The sequence below is a fragment of the Grus americana genome, chromosome 5 (genome assembly GCF_028858705.1).
Source record: "Grus americana isolate bGruAme1 chromosome 5, bGruAme1.mat, whole genome shotgun sequence".
Lineage (NCBI taxonomy): Eukaryota > Metazoa > Chordata > Aves > Gruiformes > Gruidae > Grus > Grus americana.
In genome coordinates this window covers 31013654-31040474 of record NC_072856.1, presented here as the reverse complement: position 1 = coordinate 31040474, position 26821 = coordinate 31013654, and the positions used below count along the sequence as shown (strand labels likewise).

Genomic DNA, 26821 nt, shown 5'->3' with positions numbered 1-26821 from the left:
TAATAATAATAATAGAATATATGAAATGAGTGATGCACAGTACAATTGTTCACCACCTGGCAGCCAAAGCCCAGCCTGTCCCTGAGCACTGATCGCATCCTGGCCAACTCCCCCTCAGTTATATATTGAGCATGATGTCACATGGTATGGAATATCCCTTTGGCCAGTTTGGGTCAGCTGTTCTGGCTGTGCTCCCTCCCAGCTTCTTGGGCACTTCCCCACCAGCAGAGTGTGAGAAGCCGAAAAGCCCTTGACTTAGTATAAGCACTACTTAGCAACAACTAAAAAACATTAGTGTGTTATCAACATTATTCTCACACTAAATCCAAAACACAGCACTATTCCCTTTACTAGGAAGGAAATGAACTCTATCCCTGCTGAAACCAAGACACATACACATGCATGCAGTTACTGAAGTAATAAGGACTGTGCATGGATTTCTGAATGTTGGAGTTCGGCCCCTATTAAAATGTTTCTTTAACACTGTACAGCTTTGGGAGGATTCTTCTGGCTGATGCCCCTTTTTGGGTGTATATGTAAATGGAGCGATACTGAGAAAATTATTGTTCTTGTGTTCTGCGTATGCATAAACCTTACAACAAAGAGTCCCTGCAGATTTTGCTCTCTATAGAAGGAATAAAGAGTGCTACTTCTGTAGGAGGGATATTGGAATATTTATCAGGTTAGTGTGTGTGTCAGGGAAGGGCTTTCTGTCCTAGTTGCCTTCCAGTAATCCGACTTTCAAATGCTCTTCCTTTGGATTTTTATGTACATGTTTTCTCCCTTAGGCTGACTGAAAGGTCCCTTGTTTCCAAGGTGAGCTAATACTGCTCCTAAATCACTCGGTTGATATAGAGGAATAAGACTGCAGAGAAACAGAGTGGTAGGATGTTTCATTCTTTTGAGAGTAAGGGAGGAGGGATTACAGGGGGAGGAATTAGGTATCGGAAAGAAAAACTAGGGAAAATAAGATGCTTTGCTGAAAGCTATAACTCTATTGACGGGATTACTCCCAGAAAGGCAAATGAGAATGCAGAAGACAAACACTGAGTTCAATATCTGGAATGGAAGAATGGGAGAAGGGTTTCGCAAGGGGTCAGGGAGATGTTGACTTGGCAGAGAGAAGGTATGTAGAAGTGGCTGTAACCAGGGTAGTGCCACTGAGTGAGCATGGTGAAGGCAAACAGAGTTAGTCTGAACCAGAAAACTTGTCCTGAAGGATTTTGCTTGCCAAGGTATTAGAAAGAATTGCACAAAACTTGTGTGAAGGAAATCAAATAGCATGGGCTAGGAAGAAAGTATTTCACATTAGAGCAATGTAGGTAATAGGAAGAATTTGGGGTGACTCTTCAGCTAGATAGTTCTGGGTAATCTGGTAGTAAGTGCATAAATATGATCGGCTAACATCTCTGACTGCTTCTCTGCCAGCAGCAAGGAATTATTCCTTAAAAGAGGGTGAAAGAGAGAAACAAGACTGTAACTCAGGGACGTACAATCAGGCAGGGAGTATGTGTAGAAAATTACAAAAACTGTTTAAATGACAAGGGAGGATTAACCCATGCATCTTACCTGAGTTGGATTCACTGGATAATTTATTAGGCTAGCTCCTATTTCTAGCAGAGACCTGGATGTCTTATGTAAAAGCAGTTACCAGTTAACCGAAGTAACAATTACGCTCTTAAAGTGAGGAGGAAGGAATGGAAACATAGAGGATGGGAACATAGGGTGCTGTGTTTAAGTCAAAAGGGGCTGTGTGAAACTAGAGGATGGATTGGGACCCAGACCCAGGGGTTATGTCGATTTGGTGGTATACTATGCGTGTGGAAGGGAATTGGACTACATCTCAATAATTTTTTACCTTTTCATTCACTGCCTGCCCACTCTTCACTACCCCAAATGTCCAAGTGCCCAAACAGTATGCATTACCTTCTCAGTTGTGTAATATATACATAAACTGCCCTGCAGGTGCAGCCGCATAGCAAACCCTGTTTTTACAGCATCACTCCCTGTGTAACCCTGCATTTACCTTCTTTTCCCAAGCGAATTTAATCCTGTTGCATCAGGCAATTATTCTTTTTTCTCGGGATATTGCTATTCATACTGCTAGACCCCCATGTCCTGCCATATGTGGATCCCATCAGCTGCAGTAGGCCCTTTTTCCTGAAAATATGCTATTTTGTGTGCTTCTGAGACAATGTATTTTGTTTGGTTCTATTGCACTTGTAATTTCTTGTCTATATTATCATGCTTATTTCTCTCAGTGTCAGTATCCATTCAGACTTTCTAAACACAAAATGAATTAAGGCTGTAGCTAATGATGGCCCAGACCTTGACCTCATCATTGAACACAGTTGGGTAGGGGGAAAAAAGGTCCATATGGAATTTTGTTGCAGTAAAAAGTGTGTTCCAGGAATTTCCTTACTGCTTCCTTTATTTCTTTTAAGTATCTGGCTTGGAGCCAAGGATTTGGGATTAAGTGGCTCTATTGATCTGGTGTGGAGTGACAGTGCTCACAGTCCCTGAAGTAATGATTTGCCTTTGCTGCCTTGCTGAGAGGGAGATGTTATCCTCTTTCAGATAGTTATTCAAAAGTGCTGAGATTCTGTGAATAGACAAACAGTAACAGTTTAAGGGAGATTATAAAGCTGTATGTGCTGTATGGCTTCAGGAAGCTAATACTCCTAGATATTAGAGGTTTCACATTTCTGATGTATTATTCTCTGCCACTTTTCATACGAGGAATACAGCCCAGCAAGACAGTGTCTCTTGCAAGAGAACACATAGGAGCTCTGCTTCATTTTCATTGTTTTTTTCTCTTGTGTTGCTATGCCTATTTGATATGTCTGTGGGTTTTTTTATTTACAGGGCCGTCGGATGAAACGGCAGATTGATGTCTGGGGGAGCTGGGGTGAATGGGGCAAGTGCAGTCGGAGCTGTGGCGGTGGAGTCAGCTTTCGGCAACGACGCTGCTATTCCCAAAGGTGAGGGCTAACCTCCTTTTTCTTTCTTTAAATGTGTTTTTCTGTTACTGAGTTCCTGCACTTATGCTCCAATATACATCCAGAACAAAAATGGCCCAGTGTTTGATTCCAGGGAAATAAATCACCTGAGTCCAATTTGAGATGATCCTCAGCTTCAGTCTTGTCACTGCTGTTTTGAATAGCACTCTCTTCAACACATTCTTGCTTTGGCTCCTTTGCTAGAGCACAGCGGTTTCTCTGTGAGCTCTGAGGCTGTGCAATCGGGTGATTGGTAAGGCAGCAGCTGTTCAATCAGGTCTAGCATGGCAGGCCTGTGGGAGAGGGAGAACAGCCCAGAGCAGCAGGTTCCTCTCCCGAGAGCTGGTGTCTGTGCCAAGATTTTCTCAGGCTTGTGATTCCCAGGAAGGTAAATTGCCCCAGAAGAAACGGAAGAGTGGAGTTGGCTCAAGAAGCAGTAATGCCGTGCCATCTCATTTGCAGCTGGGTTAGACGCAGCAAGGACAATGACTGGGACTGCGCCTGTCGGGAATGATGGACCTGAGAGATCTTTTGTGGATAAAAACAAAGCCAGACTCTCAATAATATCCTGAAAAACCAGTCTCTTTATGTTTAGAGAAATGAGAGAGGTTTTTTTAAATAGAAGAATCCAGAGTTATGAAGCACTGCTTCTTCCCACCCAAAAGAAAGAAAGGTCTCTTTTGAAAGCTGTGTGTTATGGTATACAGCTGTGTGTTATGGTGGACACCTGCCAGAATCCCTGGGGGCCTGTATCTCCATTTTAGGAATGCTCAGATATTAGACATTGGTTGGCTTTTCAGATCAATTTCTTCCATAACTGTTACTCTCCATAATTCTCTGCTGGAGTCGTTTGACTGGAATGAGGGTGTTGCACGCTTTCCAGAGGCATGTTTAGCTCTTCCTACTAATGGGCCTAGTGTGCACGTAAACAACATGATAGATGATGTGCGTACCAATTCTGAATTGGCCATTACCCTCCTGCTGCTCTGGTTTGGTATGGACACCTCAACTGTTTGCTGGTGGACAAAGGACTAAAAGCTCTGCTTCCAGTATTTAGTTGAAACACGACCCTGAAGAGCTATGCTGCAATCGTTCGTGGCGTGTGTCTCATTCATGCCAGAATGCAAACCATGGCAGAAAATGGCACTAGATGATGCCAGCTTGCTTTAGTGGAAAAGAAGTACATTTTAGTTATTTTGCTGTTTCAGGAAACGGCAAAGGTCAACCTGAAGGTGATTTGTAATGTCTGCCATGAGATGATTTTTATGTGTGTATTCTTCAAAGAGTTTCATGTTATTTTTCTGTCTTTCAGGACAGAAGGTGCTTCCAGTTGTGTCGGACCAACTCGAAGCTATCGGTCTTGCAATGTTCAGGTATAGTGCTGTTTGTGCTCTGGTTTTTGGTTTTGTTTTGGCTTGCATGTTGCTCCTTTTCCCCAGACAAACATCATTCTTCTTCAGAAGTAATATGTCATTATTAGTTTTTCTTTCTCTGGCATCACTGGTGAATGCAGTTCATTAACAGTACCCCTTCAAAAGCATATTGAATTTATGGCCCTGATTTTATATGGAAGCAATAGCAAATAAAACCCTTTTTTTCCTTGTACGCTTAATTTTCATCCTTTTTATAATGGCCCAGTACAAACATTTTCTCCTCCAGAGCTGCCCAGAAGGCTCCCGGGATTTCCGGGCAGAGCAATGTGCAGAGTTCGATGGGACAGAATTCCAAGGAAAGAAATACAAGTGGCTTCCATATTATGGAGGTAATGATAAACATGTAGGGTTATACTTCATCCATAACTATTAACAGTATGTTTTGAAGTGACTGTAATGTTTTTGACTGTGGTATCCTTGTAGGGTACTTCCTTAGCTGGAGTGGTGGGGCAGGGGGTGGCATGGAAAAAATCTTTTTGCCAGCAGCAAAGCGTTGCTCTCACGAAGACACTGGATGCATGGGCCAAGAGACAGGTCCCATTGCAGCAATATATAGCTGTCTCTTGTAACAGCCATTCTTTCAGAAACATTGCTCAAGAAAGCTGGAACTGGTTGTAGCTAGGTCCTAAATTATTAAAGAAGCAGAGGCTCTGCTGTATTTTTCAATATTGGCAAAAGAATATTAGCAGGGCACAGGAGAAACAAATGCATATAATTGATGAGTGCTTCAGAAAATATGACATCTCTTTCAATTGGCCCATGCTTTCGTGAGGAACCAGCTCAGAAAGCAGGTGTAGGAACCAGAGGTCCTTGCTCTGAGCTTTGATATGTTATCATTCACAGTTGTTTAACAAAATATGAGGGATTTCAAGATGTATTTAAAGTTTTGTTTGTTGGCTGGTAAGATAAGAGCTCCCTTGTGTTCTGTACCAGCACTTGTTCTCATTCTAGAAAGCCTTGTACTCCAAGGGAGCCTAAGAACAGTCCTACTAAGGAATAACCAAATATCCACCTGGCCCAACATCCCCTGTCCACCACTGGCCAGCCAAGGTGCCCAAGGAAATGGCTGCACACAGTGAGGCTTTACTAGGGTATTTTTCCAGCCCCCAGCAGTTTGTGACCCAGAAATTTCTTCAATATCTGCCACTTAGTATCAGTCCACCTATCTGTTTCTGTTCCTGTGATCTAAAACCAGGCTCCTGATGCATTATCAAGCTACTATATAATGTTTGTTTTTTCTCTCCTACCAGCACCTAATAAGTGTGAGTTAAACTGTATTCCCAAGGGAGAAAATTTCTACTACAGGCACAAGGAAGCAGTGGTAGATGGGACTACCTGTGAACCTGGCAAGCGGGACATCTGTGTAGAGGGAGCTTGTAAGGTTAGTCATCTTGTTGCTTCCTTCATTTACCATTGTGACTGTCAGTCTTTCTGTTCCTTCCCTTTGTTCTATGTGGCCTTTCATAATAGCACCAGAAAAGGAGAATCATTCAGTTTCCAAGGTGCTGAGTAGCATGTGGACAGCATTTATCTATCTGTCTCTGAATGTGAAACAGAAGATGCCAACTCTGTCCTTTCTCTGACAACTCCTTCTCTGCCCTATCCTGACTTCCCAGACTCCCTAGATTCAGGCTTTCTTGTTAGATCAGTCCAGAATTAGGCCATTTTTTCTTTCTTTCCTCTGCCATTACAGTTTATTCATGTCAATGCTCCTGTGCTCTGACAGGCCGTTGGCTGTGATAACATGCTGGAATCTTCCAAGAAGGAGGACAAGTGCCTGCAGTGTGGAGGAGATGGCAGCACCTGCTATGGTGTGAAGGGCACTTTTGATGTACCCAGCCTCCCCAAAGGTACACATTATTTAGGTAGTTTGGGCAGGTGAGGAGAGAGTTAAACCTAAACTCAAGCTCCTGCAAGGGCTGATGGAGACATCTGCTCACATGATTGTTGTAGGCTTGGATGTTCACTTGCATGTTCACTTGAAATGTCTGTACGGCATGTGGCTCTTCAGCTGCTTTAGCATCAGCAAATGTATTGTATTGATGGCCTTATCCTGGGAATCACTTCCTTAGTCTCAGTACAGACAGATGTACTTACAATGCTGCTGGTGTCTTTCCCTGCTCAGTCTCCAGCAGGTGCTGTTAATGTACCATATGAATGTAGTTATATACCTCCTTCATAACACTGTCCCCCTGTGTCTTGACAGCCCCACCAGGATTGGTGCAAGGCTAGAAATGGGACTGCATCTTCTACATTTGGCCAATTTTGAGTCATTTCAAGATAACAACTGCACTTGTGGTCAAATCTCTCTGTGTTGAGCTCCAATATAATACTTGCTGAAATTCCAAAGATTTTAAAATATAAAAAATGAATATTGCACTGACCCCTATGCTTACTTTTTTGAGATGTAGTTGGAACTTTATACACATGAACTGACCTGTGGATAGTTTTGGATGAAGCTATTCAGAATGCAGATAAAGTGACGGCTGAAATGCTTCAAGCCGCCATCAAAAAGCTCATTCAGTTGTTCAGGCACCAATAAAACCGGGAGCATCTTTGGCACAGAAGAGTGACTGTGTGGCATCCGCAGACAGATATTGAATAATCCTCTTCCTTTTTTTTCAGGGTACAATCAAATCTTCATCATCCCTGTGGGAGCCACAAGCATCCAAATTAAGGAGGTTATGCCCAGCAGGAACTTTCTCGGTAAGACTGATGTCAGAACCTGTGTTTCAGTCCACTTGGATTCCAGTCATTGTGTTAAAATCTGGTTTTCGGGTATATTGGGCTTTCAGATGTTTACCTTGAGGGCTTGATATGGCAGAGGGAAAAACTTTCTGAAAATCAGGGTCTGAATATTGAGTATCCTTGAAATGTTAGCGATGCTTGACTCTGGCCTTCAGGTTTACCTCTTTTTCTCTCCTGTGGTGATCTTGCTGTTGGGTGGGGAATAAAATTACTTGAACCATGTTCAGACTTCCTGCCTAGAACTTACATGGAGTCTAGTTGATATAGCAAAACATGGCTATGAGTTCTGCTGTTTTCTTGGTGGATGTAAACCCTAACTCCTCCTGTCACCCAAAAGTTTGGGATGGAGTTCTCTTCCCCATAGATATCTTTTCGGTATTTGTCTGTACAACCTCAAACTCTGGTCTTGCTGCAGAGGACAAAAAGGAGGGGGAAATGTCCTCAATTATCTTTCTGGGCAGAGCTGAGGAAATTCCAGTGGAGAAAGCAAATACGCTTCTGTTTTCTGACTCTTCCATTGCCCAGCGTTTTGGACAAATGAGTCTGATGGCTTTCCTTTGTGAAAAAGAGGATGCAGCACCAAAGTCTTTGTCTTCTGAGTAGAATATCTGATGAACAGGATAGTGGTGTAGAGATTGTGGGGTGTGAATCCTACATCTTAATGGCAAAGCTGACATAGACTGTGCCTTGGTGACTAACAGTGGGGAATGCAGTGACAGGGCTGGAATATACTGGAGGTATTTGGTTGTGCAGCAAAAAAAGTGCTTGATCTGCAGCAAAACTGGCAAGAACTACTGTCTCAAGGTGGAGCAGCTGCTTGCAAGAGAGCATGATGGGGGACAGTACTGTTGGAGGATGATGGTCTCATTTTTTTTGCCACACCTGCGACACAGTGTTGAGTGGAAACAGGAGCATCCCTGTTGAGTTCCTATGGTCCTCTTTTGACATGTGAATTTATGCTGTGTTGTTAGATGCTGCCATATTAGATCGTCACCACACTTAAAGAGTTACCATACTGATGTAAAGGAGCTGTGGTTCAAATGGCAGAGCTGAGAGTCTAGAGCAGGCCCTGTCTTGTGGTATCTGGAGCCAAGTGTCAGGTTATAGGTGTGTTAATTTATTGCCTTTTCTTCTCTGGCATGTGGGTTTGTCCAGCTGTCAAGAACGTGCGAGGGGAGTACTATCTGAATGGGCACTGGACAATTGACTTCAGCCGAGCATTGCATGTGGCTAGCACGGTTATGCACTATGACCGTGGCTCAGAGGGTGATCTGGCCCCAGAGCTCCTCCACGCCCGGGGCCCTACCACAGAACCCCTCGTCATTGAGGTAAGCGGCTGTGCCTGTCCCCTGCTGATGGTTGTGCTCTCTCACTTTGTGCAGTGGGAATGCATTGGTGGGGACCACATGGGGAAGACTGGAGAAGTGATGGGGTACCCAGGGGGTTCTGGTTCTGTTGCCCAGAACGGAGCAGGGCAAGGCTTGATGTTGGCTTCCTGCCTATTCCCTTGAGCTCTGACTTTAAGGGAATGGAGAGTCAAGACCAAATGTGGTTGGGTTGAGGCAAGGACAGGCTCTAGGGCATTGCTTTTTATAGTGTGCTGCAGGCCAGGCAAGGGTACTTACTGTTATGGGAACAGCTGGAACTTCTGTCTCTGAGAGGGATGAATACACCCTTCTCTGAAAAATAATGCTCTCTAGAGTAGCATAGAAGGCGAGGAGAAAATGCAGCATAGAGAATAAGTGCTCCTTGAACGGGAGGGAAGCAGGTCAGCTTGAACCCTCAGACACAGTGGGAAAATGCTGCGAAGGGGAAAAGTGCTGCTGCTGCTATTTTCTTAATCTTATCCCATGCTTTTGCAGCTCATCAGCCAGGAGCCAAACCCAGGGGTACAGTATGAGTACTACCTGCCCGTGCAAGGACAGGCCTCAGGTTACAGCTGGAGCTACGGTTCCTGGAGCGAGTGCAGCTCCGAGTGTGGAGGAGGTAAGGGGACAGGACCTGGTCTCTGGGCTTGTGTAGGGTTTATATCCACACCCTGAAGACAGTGTGACTGTGTGCTGCCCTCTGCAGCTGCTTCCCAGCAGTCTCCTGCTGGAAGACAGCACAGGTATCTGCAGAGGGCAGCTGAGGTTTTGTCAAGGGAGGGTCACACATGGATTCACAACAGGACTGTATCCCGTTCCTTGTCCTGTCTTATTTTCCATGTCCTAGTCCTCAGACTTGTTACTAGGATCTGTTAAAGCTCTTCATAGGTAGCCTTTGTTTTATTTTGTTCTGCTTCAGTTCTCTATGTCCTTTTCAGGCCTTTTCAACCACATGAGATGTCCTCTCCAAGCTGAGCTGGCCCATATAACTGAGTCGCATCATTCCCCTCTACCATAGCCTGGAAGATTCCCTGTCTTCAGGGGGGCTGTCAGATCTCCTGGGGTGTCACATCATGTTCAATCACAAATTCTTCCATGAGCAAAGTTACTTTTTTAAGCTAAAAAGTAAATCCCAAACCAAAAACCAAAAACCCCTATCAAATAAAAAAAAAACCTCCAGCTGAAAGTATGTAGAGTTTCTATGAGCCTCTTCTGGTCTTCTGTGCTGATGGCCATTTCAAGAGCTTTTGTCATATTGTGGTTGTAGGAGCTGATATTGTCTTTGCTGAGCACTCTTATCCTGTAGGAAGCGTGAAGAGTTGTAAGTTTTTTCTCCAGTGTCCAGTCTTCACAAGACTGACCTTCTGGGTCTAACAGGAGGCCCTCAGCTCTGCTGCTGTATAATGCACACACCATGCAGGGTTCCTTGATGGGTATGGCACTTCCCTCATGAGTCGCAGTCCACTGAAACAACAGCAAAATGCCCCTCAGCTGCATGGAACTATTCTGTCTCTCTTGCCCTTCCAGTGGACTCATAATGTGGGGAGGCATCATTCGTACAGATAGTGACAGACCAAGAACCGCACCTGACTTTTCCAGCTTGGCTGGGACAGGTGTGGATTCTGCATGACTTTAGTAACTTGTCTTGCCAACACCAGTGCATTTCAAACCTGGTCCTGGGTGGCTTGCATTGACCAAGATACTCTCTTGCTTCTCCTTTAGGTTTCCAGTCCCGCTTGGTGTTTTGTACCATAGACAATGAAATTTATCCGGACTATATGTGCAGGAATAAACCACAACCAGACAATAACAGGACATGTGGCCGTCAGACTTGTCCCCATACGAAACGGTAAGATTTCCTTTCCTCTTCTGGACTCTGACTTCTTCCTTAGGTGCTTTTAGAGCTCAGAAGAAGAATGATCTTCTCACTACTCCTTCCCGCCAGCATGGTGTTTTCCAAGGAAATGTTTCACTTCTTAGAGAAAGCCCAAGACAAAGGATGGTGATGATAACATTGCAATGAGCATTTCTGTGTGCACAAGGCTTGATGTGTCCTATGTTCATTTTACAGACCAATTAATTTTGCTTTCCAGCATGTGATTGTAGAAGATAGTCTAGCCCATGTCGCAGATAGGAAACAGATTTTTTAGGTTTTGTTCTCTTCAACTGGAGCTGGCAAAAACAGAGGACTAGGTCAGAGCTGTTGTCATTTTTACGTGATTTCTGCATTCCCAGTGTCCTTGCTCTTAGAAAGGGCTGAATCCTGGAATCTTTTTATTCTCCAGCATTTTCAAACCCCTTTACCCAGCTGTTTGCACCCTGTCCCTTGCTGACATAGCCTTGCAGTTGGCTTCACTTGAGCAACCAGATCCTTAACTGTGTATCTCACTGTGTATCTGGTGGGTGCAGCAGAGGCCTGTGAGAGTGCTGTTGTGTGTGAGAGGGCACTTGGAAACCTGGGAGCATTTCTGAATACATGGTAGCCTGTAGCTACTTGCTTTAAGTTCTTTAAATCCTTTGTTCTGTGTATAAAGGACTTCTTACGTCTATCTGCCACAAGCCTGGAGTCACAGTGGAGCACGGAGCTCTCAGATGAAGAGGTAACGAGGAGAAGGAGGTTACAGAAAACACAGGAAGGCAGCTGCTCTCTTCTGCTCTCCACTTCATTGCCCACTGAAGTCTGTGGGGATGTGAGGGCTTTCCTCTTTGGCACTGGTGGTAGCAGTGGGTGATGCTTTGCTTTTGATTCTTGACAATGAAAATGATGGTGGAGGGCGCTGGCTGGCAGCTTTGCTTAGGTGGTTGTGCATGCTCCTGGTAACTTGGCTCTTACGGGACTGAGAAGGGGACAGGTTTTTTCATAGCTTTTGGCTGCTTATCCTGATAATTGTTTTTTCTCCGGAATCAGGGTAGAGAGGTGAAGGGATGTTCTAGAAGATTTTTGTTTGGTTTATCAAGATAAATAAAAGAACAGAAAGGAAGAGAGACCATGATGGATTGGGAGATTGAAACATTGGCCAGGATCCCAGAGTGCCAAAGCAAAAGCCTCAGAGTTCCTCAAAGGCTCTTCTTTGGCATGAGCCCTACAGAAAAATTCCTATATACTGTGATGAGTACAAGGATGTGACAGATAAAATACTTACAATGTACACTGAGGTATGAGAAGTAAAAAAGATAAAAAACAATACAGTTGTCCTTCAGCAAACTGCTAATAGCTTAGGACTTGCAATGCTTTGCCCTGTCATGATGCTCCCAGCCTTATGGTTGACCTTGTCTTTCAAAGGAAATGAAACAAGTGTCAGACAAGGTGTCTTGACTCACAGTTGAAGGAAGCTGTAGGTGAGCCCATCCAGTTGATACAGCCTTTCTAAAACTGTACATTTGCTTTACAATAGGCAGAATACAGGTTTGGGTTGGGTTTTTTTATCCCCACTGGAGCTTCTGAAAAATCTTTATCAATTAATTTGTTTTGAGCCCTGCAACTACATTAATCTAAGTGGCTTCTACTTGCTGTAGTTATTCCCTTTCCAAAGGGAACATCTTATTTTATAGCAAAAGTCATTCAATTTGGGGCTGATATTTGCACCCTTAACAAGAGAGAAGGGTATCTTGAGGAGATGAACATGTTTCCTGTTGGCTGAGTGTGCTGTGGAGTTTCTGGTAGGGTGTGAATGTGAATTGGCTGGCTGAAACTCAGTTTAGGGGTGGTGAGGGCAGACCAGGAAAGCAGCTGGAAGGCTAAGGGAGAAGTCATGAACTACCTTCATGCCCTGGATGGGGCTTACCTGACTGCAAGGGGAGGTAGCAGCTGACAAGCAGATCACCATGATGCTCCCCCTGCACCACCAGTGCCTTTAGACTGTGCAGCACATTGGAGTCAGGAATGAAACATCATGTTGTCCCTGAAGCCAGGCCATGTAAGCTGTGCTCCCGGCTACCTAGGCAGCTCTGAGATACAGGAGTGGACAAGGGCAGGGATTTCAGCATCCAGATTGTTTTGTGGACATTTTCCCTTCTGTTAGCAAGGGTGTATCATTTCTGTGACAGCTTCAGCAACCAAACACAGGACAAAAATCTGTTTAAAGTTTTTGGGGCTTTTTTTGTGTGTGCTGCTGTTGGAGAATTTGGCCGATGGGAGGAATAAACCAGCTTTCTGCTGGCTGTCAGTGAAAAGTTCACAAGCACTTCTGAAAGCGTCTGGCATGGTTTGCAGGCAGAGTGAGGTCTTGGCTTGGTTTTACTGTTTCTGATAATGGCTGGAGTGTAATGGGTCATTAGGCTGGTGTGGGTTGCTTTTCTCTTAGCTGATCTGGACTGGTTTGTTTTGGGGGGCTTTGGGTTTTTTTTTAAATTTGGTGTTCCATTCCAGGCATGATACTTTTGCAAACATCAGGAGACCAAAAGCCACAGAAAGAAAACTTCCCCCTCTGGGAGAGCTCTGCACTACCAGAGGAATAAGTGTTTCGTACTTGGGGATTTGTCTCTGGAATGGGACTCATGCTCTGCATTGCCAATTAAGCTGGGCAGCTTTCGGTCAAATGGGAACTCACCTCTGATTCTATTCTGCAAAGGGACATTTTCCCTGTCTGATTACAGCAGTGACACGGCACTAACCTCTCTGGTGCCTCTGCGCAGTTTAGCTGGGCTTACATTTGTTTGCTTGATTCTGTGACCTGCAGGTGGAAAACGGGGGAGTGGGGATCCTGCTCAGCTACCTGTGGTGGGGGCACCCAGACTCGCTCTGTTTACTGTGTGGCATTCGACGGCCAGAGCTCCCAAGGGGTGGTGGATAACGCTGAGTGCATGGCCTTCGCACAGCAGCCTCGCCGCAGTCAGCCCTGCAACATGAGACAGTGTGCGACCTGGAGCACAGGGCCCTGGTCGGAGGTGAGTTTGCGCGTGGGAGGAAACTGCCTCTTGGCACATATTGAAGGAGGATCTGCCAAAGCTTGGGGATAAAGAGCCAGCCTCCTTTTCTGGGACTGTAAAAGGTGTGTGTCCCTGGATATGTGGCGTGCAGAGGTACAGGACTTGTCCCTGCAGTCCTTTCCCCACTCCTTTATTTTTATCAGATCCACCAGACTTGGCACTGGCTGAGTTTCTGAGTCAGGCCTGGTGAAGGCGGAAGGCAGGCGTGGGAGCTGCTGTCCATCACCTGATGATGTGCAGTAACACTCCCTCCTCAGTAAAACAGCAGCTCATGGCTCCTGCCTGTGCTGTTTATTTCCATGCATATTGCTGCCTCAGCATTACTAGCCCTGGGCAGCAGTACTAAAATCATAACAGTCGGTAAGCAAGATAATCTTCAAACACTGGTGACCTGCTGTTTGCTGTGTGCAGGGCTTCTTAGCACACGGCTGCATGGTGCATTTTTGATGCGTTTATGTCTCTAGGAGAGGAAACTGTTCCAACTGTAAGTGCTAAGTGCTGGCAGCCAGACATTTAGAAGGCATCTTACGTTCCAAGGACTTAGAAAGTAAAGGTAGTGTCTACTCAGTCCCTAAAGCACAAGTGATTTTTCCTCTTTTAAAAGAAGTGCATGCTTGCAAGATTTGACTTACAGTCTTGTGGTGGTACTTTGTCTGAGTGGTTCAGCAGCATAAAATGCAACTTTGAGGCACAATAACCTAGACTTATAAAGTCCTTCCCCCCCACCACCCTCCCCTTTGTGAGATGTGAGGTGTGAATACTGAGATGACTTCAGGGTTGTGGAGTAAAAGCACCAAGTTTGGGGAAGGCACCAAGTGTCGTGTTCTTACAAACTGATTCCTAAGTGATTCATTCCAGGGTTCTCAAAAGCAACTGTGTTTCGTGTACTCTCAGAGATAAAGATCACGTCAGTAAATGAGTGGCTGAAACTCAGCTGGGAAGCTCATCTAAAGTAATTCAGACTGTCCCCAAGTTAATGCTCTTTGAAAGAGACCTTGGTAATTCATGAAGAAGTAGGCTGGATTCCAGGAAACACCACTGTGAATTTAAGAGGACATTGAAAATGTCACAAACCAGTTACTAGTCTAGAAGTTGTGTCACAGCTCCCCACCATAAAAATGCAGAACAAGGTCTTCAGACAGAAGACATGAGCAATACAAGAACCTAATCTTTTTATCTTCCCTTGAATTCTTTACTCTTTCTCCATGCCTTCTTTGGTAGAGATCAAGAGAAATTATATGACTAGGCCAAAATCATCCAGTGAGCTTCAGATCTCTCAGATGCTATCTACCATGCTTTATTGTCTCTTCTACAACATAAACAACTAGTCTGCTAACTCCTGTCCCTGAAGATGATTTTAATGATGGTTGGTTGTTTTAGGCAATCTCAGAATGGTGCTCTGCCCTAATGCTAGCCCGGAAATGCAAGTGGAAACCAGGTGCTTCCTTGTAATTGTTGGGCCCCTTTCTGCAGTGCTCAGCCAGCTGTGGGGAAGGGGTCCAGACCCGAACCGTCACCTGCAGAACGCAGCGGGGCTCTCAGGCTCAGGACTTCGCTTGCCTAATGGAGCCAAAGCCATCGGCCACCCAGCCCTGCCTTAAGGAGAACTGCATCCAGGAAATTGGCTGGCACGTGGGTGACTGGGGCCTGGTGAGCATCGCACTTGCATGGTTCGGAAATATTGACTGTATTGCTGTGCTCCTCACAAAACAAGCTTTGATCCATGCAGTCCGCACGTTGGCTGAGGCTGGGAGCATGTACTGCTTCATTATCAGTCCCTTGGCTCACAGTTGCATTGTAACTGGCACTAGTAATGCTCTAGTTAATCTGCTGCCTGCTTTGTATGCAGCTGCTGCAAAAATAAATCCTTTGGTGGGGGGAATTATAGTTTCAGTGACGGTGGCAAAATGCAGCCAATAAACTGAAACAATCCACTTTTGCTGCTTATTCCCAATTCTTCGCTCCATCGCAGTGAATAGCAGAACAGCTCTCTGGCTGAGCATGGCTTAGAGCTCCAGGCTTCAGGACTGGTCATTGCATTTGGTGATACGGTTTAAAGTATGTTTTTGTAGTTGTTCAGATAAACTGTGCTTCAGCTGGATTAGTCTTCATGGAGGGAGCCAGACTTTGTTCAACCTGGGAAGAGTGCTGGGGGGGAAGAGATAGGGGTAGACCCAATGCATCAGGTGACTTCCAAACACATTTTTTTCCCTTCTGTGCTAGCCAGACCAGCTTGTTCTGAGTTAAAGCATGTTACATCTGGTTCTTCATAAGATGTGGGCCAAGTTTTAATAACAGCTACAGCAGTTGCATACCTTAATCTGATCTTTCCTGGCCCCTGGCTTTCCAATATTAGAAGGACTCCTACCTGGATCTGAATAAGAGAAAGAAATATTCTCCCCATGTTTGTAGAGCTTGCCATGAGCAAGTGGGTTACACAGATACCTCACCCTCTCCCCTTCCCTGAGCTGCTGCTCATTGCTCCGTCTTCATCCACAGCTTCGTGAGAGGACCTCCAGTTAGCTGCTTACAAGAAACCCCCAGCTTGTAAACTGTTGCTCTTGAGTGCATAGTTCAAAACTGAACCTCTCGCAGCTGGTGGATCCCCAAGGTATTGAGGTGCCTTCGGGCCAGGCTGAAACAATTCACTCCAGGTCCGTGTCACACCACTGTGGGTAACAGCAGATCATCTGGATGTTGCAGGCTGAGCATGGCTCAGAGCCTAATGCTTCAGGGCTGGGTGCAACATTTGGTAAAATGATTTAAAGTATGGTTTTATAATGGTTCAGATGAATCCAGCTGAAGTACTGCTTGATTTGTTGTGGTGGAGGAAGCTGTACTCAGCCTGCAGCTAATCATGCAGCTGTTCCACACTTCTGGTCTGTGGGGTTTCTGCATTTGGTCTCTGCTGCCTGCTCACTTGCCTTGTCTCTGTGCCCAAGTGTTCGAAGAGCTGCAATTCAGGCATCCGGACGCGCCAAGTCATCTGCGCTGACGGTGATTCCAAATTCTACAGTCCTGAGACGTGCAAAGCCATCCAGCCACAGAAACCAGCCACCCTGGGTAGCTGCAACATGCAGCCCTGCTACCTGCCGCAGCGTGAGTGATATTACTGCACACCTAGCTTTTCCTAAGATGCTTTTGTTTAGGAGTAGAAATTCCCAGCTCTGCACCAGCTTATGTTCTCTGCCTGTCTCCATCCTGTGTGTTTATATTTTGCGCATATAACCATGGCATCTTCAGAGTCCCAGTACCTGTGCTGTCTGAAGTGTATGTAACAGGCTTGGGAACAACACTGCTGTGTGTTCATTTTGAATTCAGCATTCTGTGATGGCTCTGTCGCAGTGTGTGCTGCAGACTGACCCCACGATTCCCAGTCAATGTGGGCAGGCTCAGTAGCTAAAAACTATAGCCAAGTCTCATCCCTCTGTGGACCAGCTATAAAGAAGGCACAACTGCTCAGAAGATTTTGCTTGCTGTCTGTGTCTAGTCTTCATGCCAGAGCTGAAATGCTGACTTTTGTCTGCCTGCTCATCGCAGGTCGCTGTCCTGACAATCCAATCGAATCCAATTGCTGCTCAGCAGCTGTTCCAGGAGAAGAGAAACATTTTCATCAACTTTAGTCTCCTGTTGGCTCCTGGATGCATTTGCAATTATTAGAACATATGGTTGGACTATCTGCACTTATTTTGTCTGTGTGTCTATTTGCAGAGGTCCCCAGTATGCAGGACACTATGGGATATGATGTCACTCGCCAGTCCTTGCTGACACGTTACAACCCAAACAGCCCTGCCACAGGTTTGGAAAAATTTTGTTAGTTTGAGTTTTTTCGTGATGGTGGACTTGAAACAGGGTGTGGTAAGGGAAAGGTTCCTCCTTTCTTCCTTTCTCTTGTTCATTTCATGGGCTTCTAGAAATCTGTGGAGCCAGGGACAAAGTGTAGATTCTTTTACACAATAGCAAGTGGTATCTGAATCTGTCCATGCAGAAAAGACGGTACAGTACATAGATCCCAGGCTCTGGCAGCATGACTTAAGTGCTGGCTGAGAGAAATGCTGCCCAAAGCAGATCACAGGAAGAAGAAGGAATCGTGTGAGGGGACCACGGTAATGTGGCAGGTGGTTTCTCATGGGACAACGGGAAGAATGGTCAGGGCACTGAGCAAAAGAAACTCAGGACAAATCCAGAAGAGTAGGCCAGAAGACACATATTCAGGTGGAACCCTGATACGAAAAGCCTGCCCTGTAGCCTTGGACAGGTGAAAGAGAGCAGAGATGAGGAAAACTGACCAGATTTTGATGCTCATCTGCATGCTTTAAGGAGTTCTTTCCCCAGATTCTGGTGATGAAAGGACGCTCCCTGGGAGCTCCATGATCCATAGTACCTCTGGGAATCACCATATCCCATCCACCAAGGACCACGGCATCAACTTGTTGCCTGTTCACTGGGAATCCCAGTCACGCTCATCGGGTTCCCATCGGCTCAGCTTCTCTCAGGACCCCACTGCAGGGACTGGCTCTCAGGACTGTCATCGGAGCCCACACGGCTGCTGTCCAGATGGGCACACTCCGGCTTCAGGCCCTTTGGGAAGAGGTTGCCCCTTCAGCACTTGTCACCGAAACAGGTAGCTGGAAGTAGACAGGCCTGAGCAGGGAGGCATTGCCTTTCCTGGGGGTTACTGAATCTACAGCCTGTGCCTGTTGAGCCGGGCAGGTCAGGTATTGCTGCAGCCCTTCTGCCTTCTGCCTGTAGGTATGGATGCTGTCCTGATGGAGTGTCATCTGCACAGGGTCCAAACAACTTGGGATGCCCACAATATTACCGTGGTGTTCAAGTGAGCAGAAATCAGCCCACTGCAACTGCTCCAACAGTAAGTACAAAAACCCCTTTGTGTTTTAGCCATCCATCAGATACAAAGATTCAGATTTGACGCCGGTGACTCAGATTGTGGGTTTCTGTTGTGCTTAATGTCTGCCAGTAATGCTGGAGACCAATACTCCATGCATGGAATCAAGCCCTTTGGCCCACGTCGCTCCTGTTCAGTCTGCAGCATCCACCTGTGATCCTCTGTAAGCAGGGGGCAGAGTGGGTGGTTGGGAGATGTCTGAGAAGTAGAACAGCATTATATGTAGAACTGATTGAATAATCCTGAGTAATCAAACTTCTGTCAGTTGGAAACTTGCCATCCAATTTCTAGGAGGGAAGAATGGGAAAAACCTATCCACTATTCATTGCCTTTGTCAACTCTGCAGATTAATTGAGAGCAAAATAACCAGGGAGGTAATTCCTCTCATAGCTTGGGGTGCTTGGTGGGGCCAGCTGAAAAAACTGGCCTGCTGCTGGGCTGGTTAGGTCTGTCTTGCAGAGAATGCAGTCCTGGCTCCATGGCTGACAGCCAAGTTTCCCACCCCTTCCCAGCATGAAAGCCTCTAGGAGGCAAACAAATAGTGGTTCCTCTAACAGCTGGCCTTCTGCAGCCGACAGCTTGGATGCGGTGCCTTGCATGTGCTACTGTCCTCATGTATGCATGATAACTTTTGGCTTTCAATTCCTGTCTCCAAGGCAAGCCAAGCCTTGTCCCAGCAGCACCCCTCGGGCGAGTGCCGCAGTTCCGTGTATGGCTGCTGTTTTGACAATGTCGCTTCAGCTTCAGGTCCTCAAGGGGAAGGATGTCTCAATAGGCCCAACTACCGTAAGTGATGCTTTGGCTTCTTGGTTTAGAAACATAGAAAGAGTCCTACAGAATCCCATGGTGTATGGAAGCTTCCTGTGTAGCAGCTCTGCTCTCTGTAAAAAGTAGTAAATTGTCTCTTTGAAAAGAAGTTCTGCCTGGTGTCTGGGGCAGGGGAAGCTTGGAGGGAGCGTAGAAAAGCAGCCGGATGGTTCGGTTTTGTCAGCTACCTCAGATGTTCTTCTTGTCCTCTGCTGGTAGTTGGACAGAAGTGTGTTTGTGTGATCTCTGTCAGTCTGTAGGACTTCTGGAGAGCTGTTTTCCCCTGATACAACCTGGAGTGCTCCACATTAGTTACCTGGGTTTAGGAGAAGTAGGGCATCTCTGAGGAATCAGTGCTGTGCTTAGCCTTCAGACAGCCTATGGACAGGAGTGGAATGAGAGCTACAGCTAAGGATGGATGTTTCAGCCAGCAGAATTCAATACAGTGCCTGCTGTACTATTAGGGCACTGGAGCTGCTGGGCAGAAGCATTTCTGCTCCTTTAGTTCCCAGCTGTATCCTCTGCAGGTACGTTGCTGCTGCATTGCCTTGCCCTTTTGCTGCAGCACGGAGATTGCTTGGTGGCCAGCCCTGTGGGGCTGCCCTGGGGAAAGGGAAAGCTCTCTGGATCCTCTCTGCTCAACCACAGCTTAGTGAACGACCCCTCAGTCAGAGCCCTGCGTTCGGTGTTTGTCAGCATGTGGCTGTGATACCTGTGACTTGGAGCACAGGGCTCGGTTTGTAGACACATTGGGCTGTGTTCCTCTTTGTGTCAATGTGTGGAGGGGTATTCTGTAATACATGAGGCTTCAGAACTGGGTCTAATCCTCTTGCTTTGTGGGCTGAAAATGTACAAATGGCAGCCACATGTCCCTTGCAGGAGAGGAAGCCCCAGCGCCAACCTTGCAGCTGTACAATTCCCCAAGAAAGGCCATAAAGCATCTGTCTAGTATTCAGAAGTGTCTCTGAGGCTGGTTCTCCTTCCACCAGTGGCAAAACTGGGGTGGAAAGAAACATGTGAGCAGCTGCCCAATTTCAAAGCAGAGCTGGGTGCAAAACTCAGGTGTTCACCTTTCCCATCTGCCCTTTGCCCACAAGGCCCATCAGATCATCTAGATAGGTGGCTTTGAAGCACCTGGACCTTGTGCTTCATGACCCTCACATCTCCCTCTGTTCCGCTCTTTTTGGTAGCGTATCCTGTCATATGCCTGCTGCCCAGTGCCCACGGCCCCTGCACGAACTGGACCACCCGCTGGTACTTTGTGACCGTCGTTGGCAAGTGCAACCGGTTTTGGTACGGCGGTTGTCACGGCAATAAAAACAGCTTTGCCTCAGAGGAGGAGTGCATGAGAGCGTGCCACGACTCTGTGGGGGTCAGTCCTCTGGAGCACCAGCCCTCTTCTGGCACAGGAGCTCTGCAACGCCAGCACACTGGCTCCCGCTCTCATACAGGGGATGCTCAGGGTCAGCAGCGGCCACCCCTGAGAGAGTCTGCAAGTCACAGCCAAGAAGGAAGAGCCTATGGGACTTCACACCCCACGCAAGATGGCCACAGACAAGACAGCTGGAGAAGCGAGGTGCTGCCAGAGTCTTTGCCAAGGACTGGTGTGCTGGAGAGCCAGCGCTGGGTCACCCAGAAAAACAGATTAGAGAGCCTGAGCCAGCTGCACTTGTGGGAAACAGCAGTGCCTGGGCCCTCAGAGAGGCAGAGTAGCAGTGGCCAGCAGGTGCTGCCCCATGAAGGCAAGCAGTGGCATAAGGCTTTTGGAGCAGATGTTTCCATGACGGAGGGATTTGGGCACCAGGTGTCTGCAGACTTGTTCCCAGCACGGTCTCTGCACAGGTGATGATTTTTTTTTCCTGTTCTGCCAGCTCATTGTGAAGCATCAGTGCAGCTTCCACTGGAGTGAAAGTGTTGCCCCAGCCAGGACCAGCTGACTGGGAATACCATGCAATGGATTGGCTATACATGTGGCCCTTTGGTAAATGAAGTTATTCGGGCCCTGGAGTTACCTGCTGTCTGTTTCCTTGCACTCTTCCTGCTCTCTGACAGCACTGGAAATATGGTGCATGAAAAGACTGCAAGATCCTGGGGTCTTTGGGAGGCATTCTTACACTGTAAATGAGAATCAATAGTTTCTGACCAAGAAATTTAGCTGACTCTCTGACTTCAGAGCCTTTATCTCAGCACTGCATGGAGCAGCAGTGAGTTGTTCTAGGGAAGACTTTTAAGATGCAGCTTTGGGGTCAGGATCCAGACAGTGTCACCCTGAAAATCAGGAGTGCATAGAGCTAGATCTAAATTTATCTGCACGGGATCTGTGTCTGTATGCTGAGCTGAACCTAGTTCCTTCATGAGAGGGGTTGTAGGACTTTCCTCTCTTCCTGGAGATATTGTAGCATTCAGTCTGTCCAGAGAAGCCTTTGCCACATGAGGGCTTCCCACATGTTGCCTGGTGCATCTGCTCAGAGCTGAATGGGCAGCCAGTCCTGCTTTGCCCTGTGGTTGTGACTCATCCAGAGTCACATCAGAGTACCCAGAGGAGAGGAGGTCAGCAGAGGTGCCAGTGGAATCACTTTCTCTTTCAGAGCCATCCTGGAAGAAGCCAAGCCCTCTCTTGTGACAGCGGTCATGGGACAAAACATCCAGCTGGTCTGCAAGACAGGCCTGTCCCCCTTCTCCAGAGTGGAGTGGATGAAGGACGGCAGACCGGTCTCCTCTGACAGGTGAGCTCAGCTCCCTTCATTGTAGAGTAGATGGGCTCCTTGCTGGGCAGAGTGCCAAATATGCTTGTCCACTTTCTTTGTAATCTTACTGTTAACATTCTGAAAAAAAAAAAAAAAGGGCATTCTTAAAAAAAAAAAAAAGGGATGAATAAATAAGCAAGCACATGTATTGACCTAAGAGCATGAACTGTCCACCTGGTTCATCACAGCAGAAACAGATACAGTCTGCAGTAGTATTGGCTAGTGTTATGGGGCAGAACAGATGCTGACCCATAACAAGGCACTGGTGGAAGCTGACATGTGGGTAGTGATACAGAAAAATGTTGTCTCTGTTGGATTCATCTTGGGGTAGCACCAAGTCAGTAGTCCAAGGTGAAGCTTGTAGCCAAATAACTCAGAGTACCTCTGGCTGGAAGTTTCTGGCTCTCCCATCTAACATACAATTTTTTAAAAAACTACTTTTAAAGCCTGTTTTTCCTGGGAAGTCTGTTTCCAGCAACAGTCTGGAGCCAGACAGTCACTTTGTGTTATGAAATCACAGTAAAGAAAAGCCCAGTTCTGCTTTTCTGTTTGCAGATGACTGCTGGGGCTCAAGCTCCTGCCTGGAAGGGCAGTTTGCCTCCTCATGGGAGAGGGTTCCTGAAAGCAGTTCCCTGTTTTCCCATCTCAGTTTCCTCTCTGTTCCTGACCTCCTTTCTGCCACAGTTATTTCCCCTGCCTGTGACCCCTCTGTGGTCAACAGGGTTTTGTTTTTTTCTAAGCCGGGGAGAGCACTACATGGTGATGGTTTCTGTAACATCAGCACGAAGGGCTGCTCTACTTTGGCCAGTTGCTGTCCCTGGCCAGGCAGAGGCAGTTAATTCTTGCTCTTGTTGCAGGCACACCTACCAGTCCGACAGCTCCTTAGTGATCAGCCACGTCAAGCTGGAGGATGCCGGGACTTACACATGCTTCATTTCTAACGGGAGGACAGAGAGTCGACAGATTCAGTTACAGATCAGAGGTGACTTATCTTCCACTTAAGACCAAAGAGGTACCTCAGGGCTCCTCGTTAACGGTTATTGACAACAGGAGCAATAAAGCCAGCTGCAGGAGCAAACCTCCTCTGCTGCCACACTGTGCTAGCAGCGTTGCCTTCACTCTACGGCAATGGTGTCCCAAAAGCAAGTTAAAGCAGTTGGTCTCCCCCACCATAGGGGTGCCAAGAGGGAGTGTAGAGGCAGCAGGGCTTTTGGTGTTACCTCGTGATAAAGCCTTAGCCCTAAAGCACTTCCCCTGCAGTGCCGCCCCATAACCGGAGTTGTGGCTTGCCTGTAACCTGCCCTATTTCCAGCACAATGAGCGTGTCTTCCTCCCTGAGAGCTATCATCTACCTCCTCATCCCAGAAAGGATGCTCCAGAAGAGGGCTTTTCTGCACTTTCTTGGGTCTTCCATCACATACTATAACGTGACCAGTCTGCCATATCTGTATGTGCTGGTGCATTTATGGTTTGTGTTTTACCTGAACAGGCCATGCTGGGTAACAGATTCCCTATTCTGAAAAATGTGCCTTATTTAAGAAACAAAAATAAAAATATACAAAAGACTAGTCTCAAAAGATGGGCCAGCGAGGCACCCTGTGGCCTTCAGTCTCTGAAGTGTACTTTGTCACAGCAATGGCACATGGGGCAGAAGGCATTGTGGCCTACAGGATGCTGCAACATGTTCATTGACAGAGAAAGGAGTCTAAATTTGCTTGCCTGCAGGTCTGTGACTCTCATTAGTAGACAGCGCAGGCTTACTGCACTAGTCAGCCAGAAAACAGATGGCTGAAGGGCTCTTTGGCTCCAGTTCAGCAAGCTCTCGCAAGCTCATAGAAACCCTACACAAGAGGTCACAGTAAGAAGGGTCCTTTTATTCACATATGGCATTTTATTTTGAATAGAGTACCAGAGCGCTGTTCTGGCAGAGGGTGAGAGAGGTCGGGTCCTTCACAAGGAAAATCAGCAGCATCGAGAGCTCTCCAGAGGCAGGAAGGTTGTACAGGCAGCTGGTTCCTCTGTGCATCAGCAATCCACATACAGGTAAGTTCACGTACAGCAACAGTTTGTCCACCGTGTCCAGCTGATGAACCATATGGCATCTCTTCATGTAGAAAAGCTGAAGATTGGAAAGGTCCTGGGTCAGCCGTTCTGGGGCACGGTTGCGAAGCAAGCAGTACTGAGCTGCTGACAACAGGAACGGGCGAAGATCCCAGTCACAAACTGTCTTCTGTCGTCCCCAAGGGTCCCTTGAAAGAGGCATATTCAGAGCAAAGATGCAAAGGGAGGCTGACAGCAAAGGAGCTAGGTTCAAATAAAAGTAGAAATATCAGGGCAGCATCCTTAGCTGTTCAACTTAATGGAGGCAGAAAGAGAAACCTGTTCTGGAAAAGAGCAAAGCAAATAGGAACTGCTTAACTAGCACAAAATAGACATATCTATAATTTAAAAAGCTCCAGTTACTTTAGCCCCCACACATTTATTTTAAATATTTTGTGAACAAACCAGTTTGGCTCAAAACTGTCTCCTCATGTACTGGGTGACATATTTTGTAGCTTCTCGCATGTTTCTGGCCCCACAGAAATAAAAGGGTACAAATTATTTTTGCTTTAAATGCAGCATGTTGGGGCTCCAGATTAAATGGGACCATGATCTGATCCCTCCCTCCCTTTGAGTTTACAACCTAAAACCCAGCCAGTTTGCTGAACTCTGCAGCAACCTCCTTAGCTGCTTCTGCCTAAAAGCAGAAAGAAGTGATTCATTGAATTAAGAGCATTGAATTAAGGCTGTTTGGTTTTGGTTTTTTGAGATCAAGAATTCAGGTCAGAGAATGGGGGTGGGGGAGATGATGTTTTATTTGACTCTGGGAACATCATGGTTTAGTTCCCTTCTAAAATGGTGTTTAGCTGTAGTTACAAGACAGCAAAGAGCAGGAGATGAGTGGTGTGAGAGCCTGACCTCAACCTTTCTGCTGCATGAAGTGGATGGCCAGCTCCTGGGCCTTGCATGCAGTCAAGGTGATTGCAATGGGCTCTTCACAGCCCCAAAAAATATCTGCTCATTTTTGTGTGCGAGGCAAGCACCTCGGGGGAAGCTTGCTTGGTGCCTTGTTCAGGACTTTGTGCCGTTTGCCATGTGCTCGTGCTATTGACACTTCCTAGGCTGTTATCCAGAGGGATGCTGTAAGGAACAGGGTTGCTGTCTCTAAAGGGTCAAGCTGGCTGGCAGGAGTGCAGCACCAAGCTGTGCTGAACTGGAGCAAGATTTGATGGAGGCTGCTCTTTTCTGAATGTTGTGAGTGAATGTTGGTAATGGCAAGTATCAAAGCTCTGACGGGAGCACAGAGACCACCCTCTCCCGTTGGACGCAAAAAATAAAGCTTATGATTAAAAAAGCCTTGTGCTGAAGGTCAGATGCTGAATGATGAAGTTTCTGCATCTCTTGCTGTGCTTGTGGACTTTGCAGATTGAGAATGGATAAAAGCGAGCCCTCAGTAGTGGAGGCCAATGTCGGGGAGAGAATCAGACTGCCCTGCACAGTGGAAGCATCGCCGGCTCTCACCATTGAGTGGCAGAAAGACGGGCAGCCCCTCTCCTCTCCCAGGTGAGCTCCCAGGTGGCTCCACCATACCAACAGGCAGGTTCACATGGAGGAGAGCCTCTGCCTTGCCTTCCCTTGTGTTGCCTTCCCTGTCTCCTCCCTGCAAGAATGGAGCTGTTGGCTGCGCAGCTAGGGCCCGTCCTGCTTTGTGCTGGCCAGCTTCCTCCGTTAAGGCCAGACCATGCTGCCTGACTGCCTCACTCGCAGATCAAAGTTTGAACATTGAACCCTCCAGTGAGCAGCTGTGATACAGGGTCTACAAGTGAGGCAAAGCTGAAATTTGTTCACCTACAAGATTAGCAGAAAGAGAACGCGCAGCAAGCAAATTTGCCAAAGCCCAGCTGGTCTGTGAGCCAGGGCAGAGGTTCTCAGCAAAGAGAGAGATCAGGGTGCCCGCAGTGAACTTCCACAGCTACTGGTGCTCCCCTGTGGGTCCCCTCACCCTCTGCTCCCAGAAGCCTGCTCTAGCAGCAAGCTTTTCCGGAGTCTACAGCACTAGTGCCGGGATTTGAGGACCAGGGCTTGCATTGTGGGTTGAACTGAACTGTTGCTAAACCTTTGCTCAGTGTTACTACAAAGTTGTGCACGAGGCTTAGCTTCAGCTCTGGTGGCTGGAGTCCCATCCTGACCCAAGCACAGGCTGAGGGGCTTTCTGGTTTCGTTCCCCAGATACAGGCAGCAGTCAGATGGGGCCCTGGTGATCAGCCGGGTCAGCTCTGAAGACGTTGGCTTCTTTACCTGCATTGCCTCAAATGGACGTGACCAGGACCAGCGCCAGGTCCTGTTCCGACCTCTAGGTACTGGATGGGTGGAAGCATGCATGGCATGTCTGTACACACACGTGTGCGTGCACAAGCGGGAAGTGGGAGAGCTGGGCAGTGTGGGTTTCTTGTCTGGCCATGCCTCTTGGCTCCACACCTAATGTTTAACAGGCAGCTTGGAGGCAAGGGAAGCATGAGTTGGTTTACCCAATGGTGACCTGTGTGTTTCTAGTAGAATGTGGTGCTCCAGGCAGCTGGGGAGAGGCACTAATAGCACAGTAAGAGTGACTCTCAGGGCCTTGTTTCTGGGACACTGGTGTGGAATGGGTAGAGGAGCAAGAGAGACTAAGGAGATGGTTCTTCTGTGCACGTGATGTGCTTGTGTCCAGCTGAAGGAAAAAGATCTTCAAGGCCTCTGCTACTTGCCCTTGCTTGGGCCAAAGCCCTTAGGAAATCCACATTGCCCATAGCAACAGTGTCATGGCTTCAGACGTGCTGTTTCAAGGCCTAGGGACTCGTAGCTC

General features: G+C 47.0%; 1 protein-coding gene across 1 annotated transcript in view; it reads left to right on the top strand.

The window, feature by feature from the left end:
* PAPLN (papilin, proteoglycan like sulfated glycoprotein) overlaps window positions 1–26821 on the top strand; it is a 50761-nt gene that overhangs the window by 20593 nt on the left and 3347 nt on the right. Inside the window, exons 4-26 of the mRNA XM_054825895.1 lie at window positions 2866–2981; window positions 4312–4372; window positions 4659–4761; window positions 5683–5813; window positions 6159–6282; window positions 7058–7138; window positions 8336–8508; window positions 9043–9166; window positions 10270–10396; window positions 11082–11147; window positions 13227–13434; window positions 14950–15126; window positions 16419–16575; window positions 17188–17274; window positions 17812–18100; window positions 18229–18346; window positions 19039–19168; window positions 20380–21031; window positions 21778–21915; window positions 22794–22918; window positions 23841–23979; window positions 25402–25539; window positions 26206–26333. Coding sequence (XP_054681870.1) covers window positions 2866–2981; window positions 4312–4372; window positions 4659–4761; window positions 5683–5813; window positions 6159–6282; window positions 7058–7138; window positions 8336–8508; window positions 9043–9166; window positions 10270–10396; window positions 11082–11147; window positions 13227–13434; window positions 14950–15126; window positions 16419–16575; window positions 17188–17274; window positions 17812–18100; window positions 18229–18346; window positions 19039–19168; window positions 20380–21031; window positions 21778–21915; window positions 22794–22918; window positions 23841–23979; window positions 25402–25539; window positions 26206–26333 — 3592 coding nt within the window. The remainder of the gene's footprint in view (window positions 1–2865; window positions 2982–4311; window positions 4373–4658; window positions 4762–5682; window positions 5814–6158; window positions 6283–7057; window positions 7139–8335; window positions 8509–9042; window positions 9167–10269; window positions 10397–11081; window positions 11148–13226; window positions 13435–14949; window positions 15127–16418; window positions 16576–17187; window positions 17275–17811; window positions 18101–18228; window positions 18347–19038; window positions 19169–20379; window positions 21032–21777; window positions 21916–22793; window positions 22919–23840; window positions 23980–25401; window positions 25540–26205; window positions 26334–26821) is intronic.